The sequence below is a fragment of the Myotis brandtii genome, unplaced genomic scaffold (assembly GCF_000412655.1).
Source record: "Myotis brandtii unplaced genomic scaffold, ASM41265v1 scaffold238, whole genome shotgun sequence".
NCBI lineage: Eukaryota > Metazoa > Chordata > Mammalia > Chiroptera > Vespertilionidae > Myotis > Myotis brandtii.
Window position 1 is genome coordinate 320,413 of NW_005358983.1, and position 16,744 is coordinate 337,156.

Here is a 16,744-nt window from a genome sequence, read left to right on the forward strand (position 1 = left end):
TTATTCTAAAACACAAATGTGATATTTGAAGGGATTAATTTTGAAATGATATTACAAAACATTCATAATTTGAAAAATTATCCTAAGAATGACCCTTACTAGTGCCAGCAGGAAGAGTAGTATTATTAAAATAAAGCTTTCTAAATTTTACATAATTCAGAAGTCTTTTATTTGCTCCCTAAAATTTCTCAAATCAATAGGTTTTTAACTCGAATCACAAGAAGAGTTGATTGTGTAATTCTCTGGGATATAAAATATGGAATTAGATGATACATCTCTGTAAGCCCTGTTAACATGCCATCCTCATTTTTCTTTTAAAAAGATTTTATTCTAATTTATAACCATGAAATTATTTATAGTATCTGTCTTATAAATACATACAGTGTGTCTTTATTATAAAATTAGTGGTCAAAAATCTGTGACAAATATGTTTTTGCTGAAGTTTCAGATTCCCTGACAAAGATGTCTTTGATGTCAGTCTGTCAGGAGGAGGGAGGTGGGAAATGATAGCGTGTGTCAGAGGAGAAAGTATTCACCTTTCACTTGGATGTGAAGTCTTTGAGAATTGACTTGGAGAAGGCTTTGACTATGGAGTCAAATAGCCTTAAAGTACTTTTCGTTTAAATCCAATATAGCTCTGGCCCTGACCTTTCAGAAGGGCCCTGTGCTGGATCTGACCAGGCTCAACCAGACTCTCTGGGTGACCTCGTAGGAGAGCTCTGTTGGGTCCCGTGCAGCCAAGACCAGGAAATCCTTACAGTGGCGTCGCACCTGTTTATCTGATCTATGCGTTACTCTTCTAAGAATGCTATTAAATTGTCTGGTGTCTGTGGCTAGTTGGGTAGTTCATTATACTTTCTCTGTGACCTGAATCTATCTTAAGCTTTGCTTTCTACTTTTTAAGCTTTGTTTTGGAAATGTCGTTTATTTTCTTTTTATAAGATTTATGAAAATTTACTATATTAGCCTGACTTCTTGTTATAAGTGTAGTAATATGAATTACTTTGTATTGAATAATACAATTACTCCTGCAGTTAAAAACTGGATGTCATGAGGGTAAATGTTTGATTATACTAGGGATGATAGTTAATTCTTAATCTAGTAGAATCTCTGAATGTAATTCAGGTGTTTGCCCCCCTTGCTTTTAGAGAGTCATTCACCTACCAGCGCAGGTAAGACGGTGTTTACTTTCATAGATCTCTGCAGGCTAACTCGGAACAAAGGAGCTCTCAGGTGTAGTTTTGAATAGGAGTGCATTTCAAAAACATGTCATGGGGTATCTTACCTCTCCAAGGATCCTAATGCCCTTTAGTGATGACCATGTACTTTTAAAGATTCATCAATGTGCTGCTGGCTCTCTGTGAATAGAATAGGCAGGGCTAAATGGAAAATGAAGAAGTCTTGTTTCTAACGGTAGTTGGGAATTGAGCAGGAGTATGTAAGTGCAATCCCCTTGAGTTACGAAGTCAGCATAAGTTATTTATTTGAAGAAAGGTCTTTTATTTCCCCCATGTGAGCTAGTAGGTTAGACCAAACCACCATTACATATGTTCTTGAGACGAGAACTTTGGGGGTTCCTGTGTCTAATTTTTCCAAGTATTTGACTTCCTGGGGTTGGGAGAGCAGAGAGAAATCTGTCCCTGTCCTCTCTTCCACGATTCACCAAGTCTGTTCATGCCTTAGGCAGAGGGTCCATCCTGCTCTAAGTCAATATCATAGTTACCTATTCTCCTCTTGTCTGCTTTCCTTTTCCAACAAGTTGAAAGTACCGGGGCTGCTGGGTAATTCACAGTTCATAGCTCTCGGATGATTTTAGTTTGGGGAAGATTTTTATGATTTCACAAGAGAAAAACAGGACAGAAATGTCATTTTAACATACAAATAGTGAAATCTTTCCACAGCCAGAGTTAAACTATTTTTTAAAAATGCATATTTTATTGATATCAGAGAGGGAGGAAGGAAGAGGGAGAGAGAATCATTGACTGGCTGCCTCCTACACATCCCCTACTAGGGATCGAGCCTGCAACCCGGGCAGGTGCCATAACAGGGAATCAAACTATGACCTCCTGGTTCATAGGTTGATGCTCAACCGCTGAGCGACACCAGCCCGTCACAGAGTTAAAATACTTTTTGCTTATCTCTTCAATTTTCACTCCACTCTGAGTTATTGAGTGTATTTCTATTAGATGAAGTTCAATAGTCCAAAAAGTAGAAGATAAAATACAACCCTGAGTTTTGAAAGTACTATATTTTTAATTAACAAAGTATAAGAAGTATAGCATATAGCCATGGAATGTTTATGTAAGTCCTTTTCCAGAATTATAGAACTTTGCATATTTTTATTGAAATGTGCTTATATCACTTAGTGAAATGCAATTGTAATATTGTTTTATAATACTGTTAAAAGGCAAATTTGTAACACAGATTAATATCTTAGGCCTAAAGATTTTTTTTTTTAACCTCTAGATACCCAAGATGACAAGGAAAGAATTAAAAAATATGGAGCATTTATAAGTACTCTTTCAGGGGTCAACCGAGCAACATTGGCAGCTATAATTGAACACCTTTACAGGTGGGTGGATTCATGAATTTTCTAATTTATTTTAAACCTGCCACTTGATAAGTCATTATTTCTGAATTTAAAGTACTGTGGTTCACTTTCTACATGTGACTGCAAATCGTTCACTCAATCTTAAGAATGGTTTCAAAGTGAAATTCCAACTAACTATCACTTTAGTGTCCCTTTCTGTAATTAAGATGCATTTCAAATAAATAGCACTAGAGAGTTTCTTAAAATGAGTTAAACATTATCATATATAGCATCCTCAAGTGCATAAGCAAGAATTTGAAAGCTCATTTAAGAGGGAAGTCAAAGAGAAGGAAGTCCAGGGGCCAGGCTTCTTTAGCAGGACTCTGTGTGTGAGTCCTCGTCTCATGGTGGACTCTTCCTAAACTCTTATCTCTTCATCATCAGTTTGCATCTAACCTGCCTCTAATAACTCATTTAAGAGGGAAGTCGGAGAAGAGAAGGAAGTCCAGGGACCAGGCTTCTTTAGCAGTACTCTGTGTGTGAGTCCTCCTCTCATGGTGGACTCTTCCTAAACTCTTACCTCTTCATCATCAGTTTGCATCTAACCTGCCTCTAATATGTTGGTGTCAGACTGTGGATCAGATGAGGACACTTTAAGAGCCAAACTCATTTTCCATGTCAGGGCATGTAGTCCTCTGCATTTGGGAGGGTAGGAGGAGTATAATGGTAGCTTGAGAAATGACACCTGAAGGAAGAGGATATTTGAAAATAACCTTTCAGGTTAAAACCAAAGGTTTGTTTTGCTATCAGTGAAAATTAATTACAAAAACCTCACTAAGTATAAACATTGCTTAAGGAATATATTCCTGCGTGGATGCAACACTCCCTTGAATGAATTTCTGTGAAGCTGAATTCTGCTCACAGTACTTCGTTTGGAGTCTGTATTCAGAAAACCTCCACAATTCTTTGTCTCTTCACCTTTTCCAGCTACCGCTTTTCATGCATGTAAGCTCTGTTACTGTAAAACTAATTTTCTTACTGGGCCATCCATATAAATATAGTTCTTATAGTCCCATTTTGTGCCTGTGAGACATTGGGGCAGATTGTGTTTTATTCAAAAATTTTAATAGTGACCAGGTTCCTACAGTTTATTAATGAGTTACATATTATTCTTATCATTCTTAATTCAGATTTGAATTTGAGATAATGAATTCCTTCCCATCTTTCCTCTCGCTCTCCTTTTCTTCAACTAACATATATTTTACCTTCTATTGTGTACAAGTCAATGCCTATTCAAAGTCCATGTGAATAGAAATATTTGATAATCTACACTAATAAAAGAGAAACATGGTAATTAGCGTACGACCGCTACCCTTTTCATTGGCTAATCAGTGAGTATATGCAAATTAACTGTCAGCCAAGATGGCGGCCGGCAGCCAGGCACTGAAGCGAGCACAAGGCTTGCTTGCTGCGTCCTGGGACTTCACAGTGACCTCGTGGGGTGCTATAGGGCATTTTATGTTTCCTAAGGAACACAGCAACATCAGGACAGATTCTATTACAGAGAATTTTAGCATGAGGCATGGGCTTATAGAGGAGGCGTTGATGCATTCATTGTGTGTTGAGGTCCAGAGATACTTCTGATTTTAAAGAGACACGAACTGGGCATGAAATACTAAGACATGAGCGAAGTGTGTTTTTTAGGAAATAGGTGTTTTGGGAGACAAGATGGTTTGTAGTTGTCTGGCAGGAGGTTGTGAAATGCTCTATCCATCATGGAAAAACATGTTGGATTTTATTCCTTGAAGTGATCAGGAGTGACTGATTAAATCTGCTTTAGGATAATAACCCCCACAATGGGATGGGTTGGGAAGAGGTTAGAGTAGAGGCAGAGAAACTAATCAGGAAACAGTTTCCTTGGGCTTCTGCTGAGAAGGCCTGAGTGAGAAGACACTGAGCAAGTGGAATAGGGAACACTGGGGGATGCTAACCTGTGGGAGCTGAGAAATAAAGGAAAATACTATATTGTACATACTCTTGCCAGAAATGAAGGCAGCTTCAGAAAGTAGAGGGAGATGAAGAGTACCAAAGGAGAATGCTTTTGCAGAGGGAAGTCTCGAGAAAGGTGGTGATGTCTGATAGTGTCATCAGAAGTTTGAGGTTGGTTTGGATAGGTCAGGTTGATCGAGCACTTAATTCCATCTTTTCCGTAGAAAAAAGATCACTTCCCCATGACTAACATCTCCTTCATTCCATTCACAAGATATTTATTGTGCACTGTAGTGTGGTTAAAGCAGCATTCTCCGACTATAAGATGCTTGAATTCTAGGAACAGAGGCAGACTTGCAGGTAATTTTCCAGATATTCACACCATAGTGTGGTTAGAGTACAGAAGTGGTTGTGAGAGGGGTGTCCACAGTTACTACATTCTTCTCTATCAACTTGTAATTCTTTGTGCATCTTGTAAATCCTATAGGATGAAGACACTTGATCCATCTCTGCTATGTCATTTGGCATTTTTTTTTGTTTCTTACATTATCATATGTATTGCTGTCATGTTTACTCACTTCTTGTACCTACTAGAATCTCTGTTCTTACAGGCAGGTGTACCTTCCTTAGTCTTGCTTATTTTTTTTGATGGAGTTGGTCTCCCTTGTATAGTATGTGTCCTTAAAGTTTGCAGATGTCATTAGGCTATTAAGCAGCTGCTATATGTACAGCCAGTATCAAATAGGGAGCATTAATAGGTACTTCCCTGTGCATGACTTCCTGTTCTCAACTCAGGCGTTTTTATCAGTGTAAATGTTCTTTTATTATGGTGATGACCATATATGTTTTCCTTCATCTTTTTGAACTTACATTTGTGACTACTTTAAATGATCTTTATAGGACTCAAGGGTGGTCTCCTGATTGAGAGATTTGACTCCTATTCACTTCTCTTCATTAGAAGAAGACATTCTTGGTTATTATATTCAAGAAAAGTGTAGTTGTGTTTTTAAATTAGGTATTTGTTTTTTGAGAGCTAATATCCTATTTTGAATAATCATACAGACATAGCTGCCAGGTCTATTTCTCATTTAATAATACACATTCCGGGACATTCAGCCCAGCCCTGAACACTGAATTTGGAACTCTCTACTATATACCTCCTGATTCACCTTTCTTGCCTTGTTTCCTATTTACCCGCCACCCTGTTTTTCCTCTTTCATTTATGCTTCAGGCCCACGGGTCTTTTCTATTCTGCAAGCATACCTTTATGCCTTAGCCATAGGTTGTCCCATTATCTGGAGTTGTTTGGATACTCTAAATCAACACTCAAGTACTACTTTTTAACTTGTAGTGATATTCTTGAACAGTAGTTTTTTTCTTATGTTCTTAACCACACTGTTAGCTACTTGGAAGAAAGAACTGTGTTGTTGTTTTTTTCTTTACATCACCACTGTGCCCTTTGTATCTGAGACCTTCAATATCTGTTAAAATGATAAATGAGTATTATGACTTATAGTTCTATGAAACTTTCAAATAGAAGTGTGTCATAATGAGCTATGCTTTTCTTCAACAGGGTTCAGAAATGCTCAGAAATCAATCACATGAACGCCCATAATTTGGCCTTGGTCTTTTCATCCTGTTTGTTTCAAACTAGGGGACAAACTAGTGAAGAAGTGAATGTAATCGAGGACTTAATTAATAATTATGTTGAAATATTTGAGGTAAATATTTTATATCTTGTTCTCATAAAAATAGTTTTCTTGTTACTGTTTGCAAGCAAAAATACTTATTTTAGGATGTTTTTATTCAGATCTTTATGACTATTTAAAAATAAAGACAAAGTATTAGTTATATTTGATCTTTAATTTTTTAGATACAGCTAGCTTTTTAAAGTATAGTCATTGATTTAAACATTGATTTAAACTTTTAAAGCTGTTTTACCATCTGGTGTCTGTTGGACAGAATATTTCTATTTACAGTGTTTTTATGTGTGTGTTTTTTTTCCCTACTCAGTATGTGTGTATGCACTAAGTATGTGTACTTAGAGGTGTGAAATTATGAATTTACAAATTCAGTAATAAATGTCAGGCTGTTACATTCTGCAGTTGAAAGTGTTTCCATGTTTTCTTTTCACTGTGCACTGAATTGGAAAAAATGAAAATTCTGAAATATTGCTCTATGGGCTTTACTAAGTCATCTCTGTTCTAATTATTTGACTTTTCAGTTTGCTATTTTATGAACGCCAGGCTGTTACATTCTGCAGTTGAAAGTGTTTCCATGCTTTCTTTTCACTGTGCACTGAAGTGGAAAAAATGAAAATTCTGAAATATTGCTCTGTGGGCTTTACTAAGTCATCTCTTCTAATTATTTGACTTTTCAGTTTGCTATTTTATGAAGTTAATATTTTCATGTTTCATTAGAAAACTGTTAGTATGGGGATGGTTTCTTAGTTCAAAGACATACAAATAGAGGAAGCAAACCCAGGCTTTGGAACTGTAGGATATACCGGGATCTAGCACCATTATTATTTCTGGCATCTCAGTTTTGTCATTTATCCTTTTTGAGTATTCCATTAAATGGTGTTCTATAAGATGCCTTGTTTTCCACGGCTGTAGGTACACCAGATGAAATGAAATGGATTAATATAATAGGTTACTACTTGTAAAGTTCTACATTCTTATAATAACTGGTCACAATATTCCTTAGCAAAGGGAAGGAAACTGTATTTTAATAAAGGAAAATAACCGTTTGTAACTTAATTTATATAGGAAAGGACACCAGAGCTGTCGGATTCTCTTTGATCTTCTTTTTATTTCTTCCTATATGTGTTCACTGTTTTTGATCAACAGCAACCTCTGTGCAATAATTCTGATGCTGAGAAATGAAAGAATTAGGAAAAAGTGTGTTGCTTTTGCATGCTATCTTTATTGTTTATATGTGTACTGTTTCATTGATTAAAAAATAAATGGCTGTCTTCATGGGTTTGTTAAATCCAACTTTAAATGGTGGAAATTTCAAAAGCACTTAATAAATATTTTAGTTTGAGAAACGATTCTTGTCTCTCAACTTACATAGACTCCACAAACCAGTCATCTGCCCCTTTGCTTATTAAACTGCCTCGGCAAAGGGGCTTCCATTGATGGGTTCTGTAGCCTGAAGTAGCATCATCATAAAATGTTCTGACCTTTACGCAGCTCTGTGTGGTTGGCTTTAAGTCTGCCCTTGCTGTGCGGGCCTGCACGGATTGAGATGGCCATTCTCATTTATTTTCACTTGTTGGTCTTTAAATTCCTGAAGAAGCTTATGTGAGGATGAGTACCATCACTCCATGTATTTTATTAGAATGTCCCAAATTATATTTTAAACAGGTTAAAGAAGACCAAGTCAAACAAATGGACATAGAAAATAGCTTTATTACCAAGTGGAAAGACACTCAAGTGAGTAGTAATAGTTAGATCTCCAGAGAATAAACAGAATTTTTCAAAAAAAACCCCAAAACTTCCATTGTAAGTAGATACATTTGTTGTGTTTATTGTCAAGTTTCTATTTGAAGCAAAGTAAAATTAATGGGCAAGGAGACCCAACATAAAAATAGTTACGTAATTCAGCAGCATGATGCATAGATGCAAAATGCCAAAGTTCATTCATGTAAATTTTTCAAAATATAAAAGGAAAAAATCAGTGTTAATCTTATCAGAATATCCTTTTAAAAAATCAGTTTTCATTTATAAAAGCACTATTGAAAATGTCAGTGGATTTCACAGGAAGCATTTAAAGCCAAAAATACTAGAGTAAATTGAAAATTCAGACTCCCTAGTGATTCTATCCATTCTGATTTTGAACATATAAATTATTTCTTATATGCTTTTGCTTTGCCTGCTCTTGGATGATTGTATCAGTGGGAATGTTTCATGTGATCTCTGTAACATATGCTAATTTATGTCTGAAGTTGACGTTTCTAGATCTTCTCTCGTTTTCCTCACTCCCGTTATATTGGCTTTGTGTGTTCACGCTGCCCTACACTTTTCCAGGATGCCTCTCTCCTTATTTGAAGACTGTTCATTGGCCTTGCTTAAAATCAATCTTTAATCCTCTTTACTGGATGTTGTAGAGCAGTGGTTCTCAACCTTGGCTGCACATTAGAATCACCTGGGAATCGTTTTAAAATCCTGATTTCTGGGCCTCATCCTCCGGAAATTCTGTTTCTTTGAATTTCCGGAGGATGAGGCCCAGAAATCAGGATTTTAAAAAGATTCCCAGGTGATTCTAATGTGCAGCCAAGGTTGAGAACCACTGTTGTAGAGGATTCAGGGTACCAGTGTAAATAATAGAAATCGGTCTAATATATTCTATTTATTAGATGCACTCAGAGAACGAGGCAAATGCTGCCTTATTAGTCAAACCTTAAATCCACCTCAGTACTGAACGATCCTCTCCTAATTAGAGAGGCCACCTGAGCTATCATTCTGTATGAAGGAGATGAGGAAAAGCCTTCATTCTAGTGCCTAGATCCCTGAGTGCCAAGGCTCTGAAACTGATTTCCTGAAGGAGTCTTTCCTCCCTTTTGACCCAAAGTAATTAACACAGCCTGCAGGGGAGTTAGCTGTAACACTAAAAACCTGGCTCATTATTAGCTAGTTCTCTTGGGTTCTTGCTTGTTGGGGAAGAGTTTCATTCATGAACTAAGGGATTGTGTGAGCCCAAGAGATCTTCTTTGACAGCATTATCTGTGCTGTTTTACATAAAGCACGAGGACCCCTCTGCATTTTTATATTCATAGTACTTCTTCCATATTCATAGTACAATAAGGGAATGAGTTTGGAATGTGTTTCTACTTCCGTATAAGACAGAAGAATAAAATATTATCTATAAAATAGAATAATTGGGGGAGGAAAGTAGCAGTGTTTAGAAAAATCTCTTATTCGCTTGTGTTTTTCTCTGTTTCCTCCAACTCTCCTCTGGAGTATTTTTCTGACAGTTTCTATGTCTTATCCCTGCTCAACTTTCTTAGCTGGGCTTGTTTTTGGCTTCACTCTATGAGTTTGTGGTGTTTGCTTTTTTAATTTTTAAAAATGTGTCCTTCCTGGAGAGTTGTTTATGCAAACACAATGAAAAGTAAAAATGTCACCTGTATTTTCACTTCCCTAGGATTTTTGTACAGCATCAAAAGTGAGAAAGAAAAATGGGAAATCAGTTTTTCTAAACCTACAGTGTCAAAATAATTAAGAACTCGTTTCCAAAGTACATTTTTAAAGTTTTCCCCACAAATTTACTCAGTAGGTTTTACTCTGAGGCAAATTTAACTTCAGAATGAGCCTTTCTCCATTAAAGATTAGAGGATGGATATTATTTCCAAGTGGTTATACACTTAAGGGAATTTCTGGAAAAAGCTACTCAAAATATGTTTCAGAGATTCGTGTGGTTCTTTAACTTTCACATTATATTGTCAATCCATGACGATATCTTATTCTTTTTATATTCTGGCTTGTATCTTCTTCACTTAGAATGTCTTCTCAGGTATAATAGTGACCCAAAATGCCACTAATGCTTGGCTAAAGAGAATTAAAAACGTATCTTTATTATCTACCTTATTACTTCACTTCCATTTTTTTTCTTTCTAAATATACTTTTTCTATTTGTAGTTTTAATACAAATCTAACCTAATTTACTCTCAGATTTCAATTTTTGGACATATTATCTCTGAAAATTTAGCAGGGCATATTTTCCCTTTAAATTGTTAGTATTAGACCCATACTATAGCTTAGAGCAGAATTCTATATGGCTCATTTTATGTTCTTATTTTGCTGAACAGCTTCTGTTTTCGTAGCAAACATAATTTCATTCTAGCCAGATTCATTATTTCTGTAAGAATATAAGGGTGTTTGAGAACTCTCAACTCTTCAGTAAGAGAGAAAAAGCCTCACTGTGACTTGTTGCTGATTGTAACATTTCTGTACATTCCTTGTCCTTAATCCACCATATCTGGTGAATGGGTACCATCATGCTCTTACTGGAGATTGGCTTCTTTTATTATTATAAAATATTTAGAGATAGGACTGGGACTTTGTCATAAGTGTTGTATGTGTGTTCTTGCAACAGACTTACACTTGCTCTCTTCACATCTGCCCTTTTCCAGGTTTCCCAGGCTGGAGATCTGTTAACTGAAGTGTATGTGGAGAGGAAGGAGCCCGACTGCAGTATTATAATCCGGGTGAGTCCAAGAGATGGAGGTAAAGACCACTGTTGGAAATTGCAGGTGTTAGAACAGCCGTGGGCAAACTACGGCCCTCGGGCCGGATCCAGCCCGTTTGAAATAAATAAAACTAAAAAAAAAAAAAAAGACCGTACCCTTTTATGTAATGATGTTTACTTTGAATTTATATTAGTTCACACAAACACTCCATCCATGCTTTTGTTCCGGCCCTCTGGTCCAGTTTAAGAACCCATTGTGGCCCTCGAGTCAAAAAGTTTGCCCACCCCTGTGTTAGAATGAATTTACACGTTCTGAATTTTTTATTGTTTCTTAATAGCTAATGTTACTTGTCCATTTCAAACCATGACTGATACCGGATGGACTTTTTAAACCAGTTTCTTCTGGGAATTCCATGTTTCAGTCATTTGGAAAGGGCACATCTCATGTGCTTTCAGTTAAGGTTAGGATTTTTTGTAGGTACTAGAAAACAACCTTAGCTTACATGTTTGCTCCTTTCCTTCTTAGGTTCTTAACTTTAGGCAAGTTACTTATTCTATTTGCGCCTCTATCTTCTCACCTGTAAAGTGAGGAAAAAGTACAGTATTTACATTGTAGCATTGATATGAGGCCTCAATAAACCAATACGTGTAGAACACTTAGCAAATTGATCAACACACAACTGTTTAATAACTATTACTGTTATTATTATTATTCTCTCACCCTTGTACCCTATACTTTGGCTTTTAGTCTACCAATTTTCTTGAGTATTGGATAACTCTGTTCTTTCCTAAGACTATTATTCATTTTTGTTAAGGAATTAAGAAAATCCTGTTATGCTATCATAACTAGTACTTAGTTTGCCTTGGGAAGAATAACCATGATATTTCAAATTCCTACTCAGTAGGAATACATTCTCTGTCTAAGGAATAGACATTCCGCCATGTAGCAGGAGAGATTCAGCTTTATCTTCTTATCTTTTTTCAAAGTTAAAGATTAACTTAGATATTCTGGACTTTAGTTTTGTTAAACGTGTATCATATTTGTTTATGTATGTTTAATAATTACGTGTTCTGACTATGTAGCACTGGTAGCCTTCCTTTGATCATGGAGCTGATCTGTGATCATAGGCTTTGGTCACATCATATTCCTTATGCTGTCACAAGGTGGTGGTAATAGGGAACCAGAGGAACCAATACAGGTTAATCAGCACAATTCCAATGTTAGAGTTGGTATTCACAGCCCATGACTTAATTCCACCCACACCTGAACTCTTTAGTAAGCTCAGTTTAATCTTATCTTAATAATGAAAGCCATAATAGAAGGTAGTACAACTGAGCACAGTTTTTGTTATTTTAAGTACAGTATTTAGACAAAGGACTGTCCAGTTTCACCTTGCAAATTTTCTTTAAAAACATTGCAAAAAAAACTATACAAAAATAAATGTTAACATTTGCTTAATGCTTAAGCCTTTGCCAAAAATCTTTTAAGTTGCATTTATCTCAGCTGATCATTACCTCCACCCAAGCAGGTAATGTCCCAAATTTATAAGAATAGAAATTGGGAATTAGTAAGCATTAAGTCCAGGACACAAACCTGGATCATCATATTCCAAACTTGATGTTCATTCCACTGACTTGTATGTTCTTTAGAAAAACGATTTCCCATGTGTCCCTCCTGGAATTGTAGGTGTTCTGAAGAGGGGCCCTGGGTTTTCCCTGAGACAAAGAATGGAGTTGAGGCACATGTTTTATTGATTATTTTGCAAGTTTGGTTTCTCAGTAATTTATTATTTTAAGAAAAGGTTATACTGAAAGAAAAATTAAAGCTATTCAGATGAACAACATCATTGAAAAAATTAACCTAATGTTTTTACTGCTTAAAGTTCTCTACTTTCCCCAGATACTGTTTTTTGTTGTGTTTTTTTGTTTGTTTGTTTTGCCTTTAAGTTTATACTGTATTGGGCTTTTCTAAGTGGAAAACAGTGGACTTCATGTATAATTAATGTATTCCAAAGAAAGTACTGTATTCCACAAAGCCCAAAAGATAGACCATAGGAGTTGCCTGTAATGAAAAATACGTATATTGTTTATATATGTGCAATATGCTTATAATCAATAATGAACTGGAGAAATGGGAGTTATCACATTTCTAAAAAAATTTAAAATACTTAGTTTACTGAAAATGAGCAGTTAGAATATTCTAACGCTTAAAACATCTTTTATTTGTTTAACATTGTAACTAAATTCTCATGGAAGAAAGCCGGCTTGCTTTTGGCCAGTATGAATTTCAGATTAGCATAAACAAAAACGGGAAGAAACAAATCAGAAATCCCCAAAGTTCCTGAAGAAGGCGGTGTGCGTGTGCGGCGGCCTGAGGCTTTGGGTCTTGTAGAGCTGGCCCCAGGCTGGCACTGCAGACCCTGCCCTGTGCCCGGAAATCCTGGCTCCACGCTTTGGTATCCCACCATCTGTCACTTGGCAGGACAGGGCACACCACAGACCACTACAACCCTGGGGCTCTTTGGCATGGCAGACAGCAGTCGACTGTGTATAATTTAGGCATCAGGCTGAATAATAAACCAAGCCACTGTGAACTCTTGATTATAGAGCTGACGAGTGAAAAGTCTTACTCCTGGGAGGCCATTGGATTTGCTGCCTTGTGACAGTCTTTGCATGTGTGACTAGGTATAGTTTCCCTCCTGAGTAACCTAACTGCTCACTCAGTGAAAAAAAAAAAATTCTTCCTGTCAGAGGGAAGGTAGGGGAGGGTGGGGGTAAGGGGAAGTGATCAACCAAAGGACATGCATATAAGCCTAACCAATGGACACAGACAACAGGGGGGTGAGGGCATAGGTAGGGGGTTGGGGAGGTAATGAGGGGATGAGGACACATAAGTTATAAAATATATATATAAATATATATATATAAAATAAATAATAATTCTTGATTATGTCTATGTTGTAATAACTTTTTAAAATTATGTGTTTTCTTTTTATTGATTTTGGAGAGAAGAACAGAGAGAGAGAATCATTGCTCAGCCTTCTGCACATCCCCTACTGGGGATCAAGCCTGCAACCCGGGCCTGTGCCCTGACCCAGAATTGATGGGTCGATGCTCATGGTTCATGGGTCGATGCTCAACCGCTGAGACAAATCAGCCGGGCCAAAGTTGCAATAACTTCTTGCACTCACATTAAAATGTATTTTATGAGAAGATCTGAATAGGCTATCTTTTCTATGTGCTTAGAGCAGCTGGTTAAACATGCAAAGAAGAAACTTGGGGTATCAGAAGATGTGCATGGCGAGTATTATCATCCTAGCATCAGGCTGTGTCTGGGTCTGACATATATTTTAAAAGGGTTTTGCCTCTTTTACAGATATCTCCTGTGATGGAAGCAGAAGAATTAACTAATGATATGTTAGCATTAAAGAACATTATTCCTACCCCAGGTGATCTCTGGGCCACATTTGAAGTCATTGAAAATGAAGAGCTAGGTAAGTGATTTTCATACCAGTTATTCTTAAATTCCTTCACTGTGGAGAAATGCTATTTTTGTGACATCATTGCTAAATTTTATGTTATTCTGATGATTAACATTATGAATCCCCTTATGTGTCAGTGCATGTGCTGATATATGTAATTGTCACTTGAGGTTGCCCTCCTATGCTTTTACTCATCAAAATAATTGGATTATTTTATTGACTCTAAAAATATAGTGCAAAGCATTGGGCATCTATGTTGCTGCCTTAGGAAATAAGGCTTTTGTTTATAAGGAAAAGCAATTTCATTTGTAACAATATTCTAAATGTCACCACCACCATCCAACATTACTCCTCTACGCTACTAATTGAACAAAAAGAATGTTGATTTAAAAGATTATTTGTTATTTTAAAAAATGATTTGCTTTCAGACTATTGGGACCCTATTTTGTCAACATTTTTCTTTTCATACATCTCTTTAATGGAGTGGATAGATGTTTTGTCATCTCTTATCTCAGATGTGCAAGTATAAGGAGAGCTTTTAAAACTCCTCAACTACTTCAGTAGTAAAGTGCTGAATAAGCCTAACATTCTAATGACATAGTTTGGTTTCAAAGACCTCTAGGAAAATAAAAAATAAGATGCAGAATGTCTTTGTGCTTTGACCATCTGTCTAGCTGATACCTACTAAGGTCTTGGGACCCTGTCAAGCATAGCTGTCAAACTGCCAACAGTAAAATGTTGCCACTGCAAGCTCAAGATAAAAATGAAAATTCAATGTTGAAATACCCCATCGGGTATTATGAGGAATGTTGTAATCAAATTAGAACAAAATGGGATTATCACATAGTTTCTTTCATTACTCCATTCTTGATGTTTTTATGCCGTCATTTTTTTAAATCATGCACAATTCTTTAAGAATCTTATTTGTAGCTCTGGCTGGTGTTTCTCAGTGGTTAGAGTGCCAACCCATGCACCGAAAGATTGAGGGCTTGATTCCTGGTTAAGGGCTTGATTCCTGGTTAAGGGCATGCACCTGGGTTGCAGGTTCTCTCCCTGGCCCTGGTTGGAGGAGGCCATGGATAGATGTGTCTGTCTCACATCTATGTTCCTCTCTCTCTCTCTCTCTCTCTCTCCCTCCCTCCCTCTCCCTCTCCCTCTCCCTCTCCCTCTCTCTCTCCCTCTTCCCTTTCTCCCTTCTACTCTCTACAAAAACCATTGGAAAAAATATCCTCGGATGAGGATTAACAGTAACAAAAACATCTCATTTGTATTAAAATGTTAATTTGCAATATTCACTGTCAAGAGTCAGCTACTCTGATGCTTTGGTGTCGGTCCACATGCGTCTCCTCCCCAGGCAGGCTCAGCCTTTCCCTCTCACAGAAAGTGTTCTGGCAAATGACTCCCGTGACCACCCACCCCCAATGCCAAGTCTGATGGCTTTGCTTCAGGCTTCACAGCACTTTTCCTTTTTGTGGCATTTATTGTTAATAACCATTCACTTTTTCTGGCCCTCTGATTATCGTCAATTCTTCTTCCTTTGTCTCCTAAATGGTGGGTTTCTGCTGCTCCAATCTCCTTTGCCATCTTTTCTCATTTGACATGTTCTTTATAAATAAGGTTCTTCCATTCTTTGTGTTTGACTAACACGTGTGAGTGGGTGTTCCCTGAATGTTCTTTACTCTTTCTCCATCTGACCTCCTTTAATATGCAGACTAAGGGTGTTAGTGCACTTTGTTCTATCTTTCTTTATAGAGCCCATCACACGGACTCATCTTTTTCAATGGGAGCTCGGACTCATCTCTCTCAATGGGAGCTCATCAGAAGGAAGGAGGAACTCTCTTTTTCTATCTCTAGCATTGGGCACAGTGCCTAAACCGTAGTTTCCATACAATTAAAATCTCTTGCACAAGCGAAGCACAATTTTGCATCACTATATGGTTTAATGGTGGTAGAGTCTTTGATTTTTGATGTTTAATTTTAAGGCGAGGGGCTAGGTTATCAACTTCATCATATTTGTGGATAAAAGGCAACTGTTGGCATTACTGCCAGAATTACCTTTCTAAATCACAAATAGGATCATACTGCTCCATCATTTATTTACTGCTCCATCTCGTTATTTACTCATTGCCTATCCTTTCTGCAAGATCCAGCTCAAATGCCTGTTCTCCATGATGATACTTAGATAAACGTAGTTCTCACTGGTCTTTTTCTGATTATATGCTTGTCCTATATAATAAAAGCCTAATATGCTAAGTGTCCAGTTGGCCATTCAACCAATCAAAGTGTAATATGCTAATGATTTGCTAAGGCCGCTCAACTGCTCGCTATGACATGCACTGACCACCAGGGGGCAGACACTCCGACTGGTAGGTTAGCTTGCTGCTGTGGTCCAGCCAATTGGGACTGAGCGAGATGGACTGGACACTCCCTGGAGCCCTCCCCAAGTCCCTCCCTGTTTGGCCAACCTGTGTCTCTCCCCGACCCTGATCGTGCACCAGTGGGGTCCCTCAGCCTGGCCTGCACACTCTCGCAATCCTGGATCCCCTCAGGG

The 16,744-nt window shown here is 37.3% G+C and overlaps 1 protein-coding gene across 1 annotated transcript in view; it reads left to right on the plus strand.

The window, feature by feature from the left end:
* Nucleotides 1–16,744, plus strand: part of ARAP2 (ArfGAP with RhoGAP domain, ankyrin repeat and PH domain 2) — a 164,753-nt gene that overhangs the window by 108,079 nt on the left and 39,930 nt on the right. Inside the window, exons 22-26 of the mRNA XM_005866851.2 lie at nucleotides 2,467–2,572; nucleotides 6,093–6,240; nucleotides 7,888–7,956; nucleotides 10,656–10,730; nucleotides 14,088–14,205. Of these exons, the coding sequence (XP_005866913.1) occupies nucleotides 2,467–2,572; nucleotides 6,093–6,240; nucleotides 7,888–7,956; nucleotides 10,656–10,730; nucleotides 14,088–14,205 (516 nt within the window). The remainder of the gene's footprint in view (nucleotides 1–2,466; nucleotides 2,573–6,092; nucleotides 6,241–7,887; nucleotides 7,957–10,655; nucleotides 10,731–14,087; nucleotides 14,206–16,744) is intronic.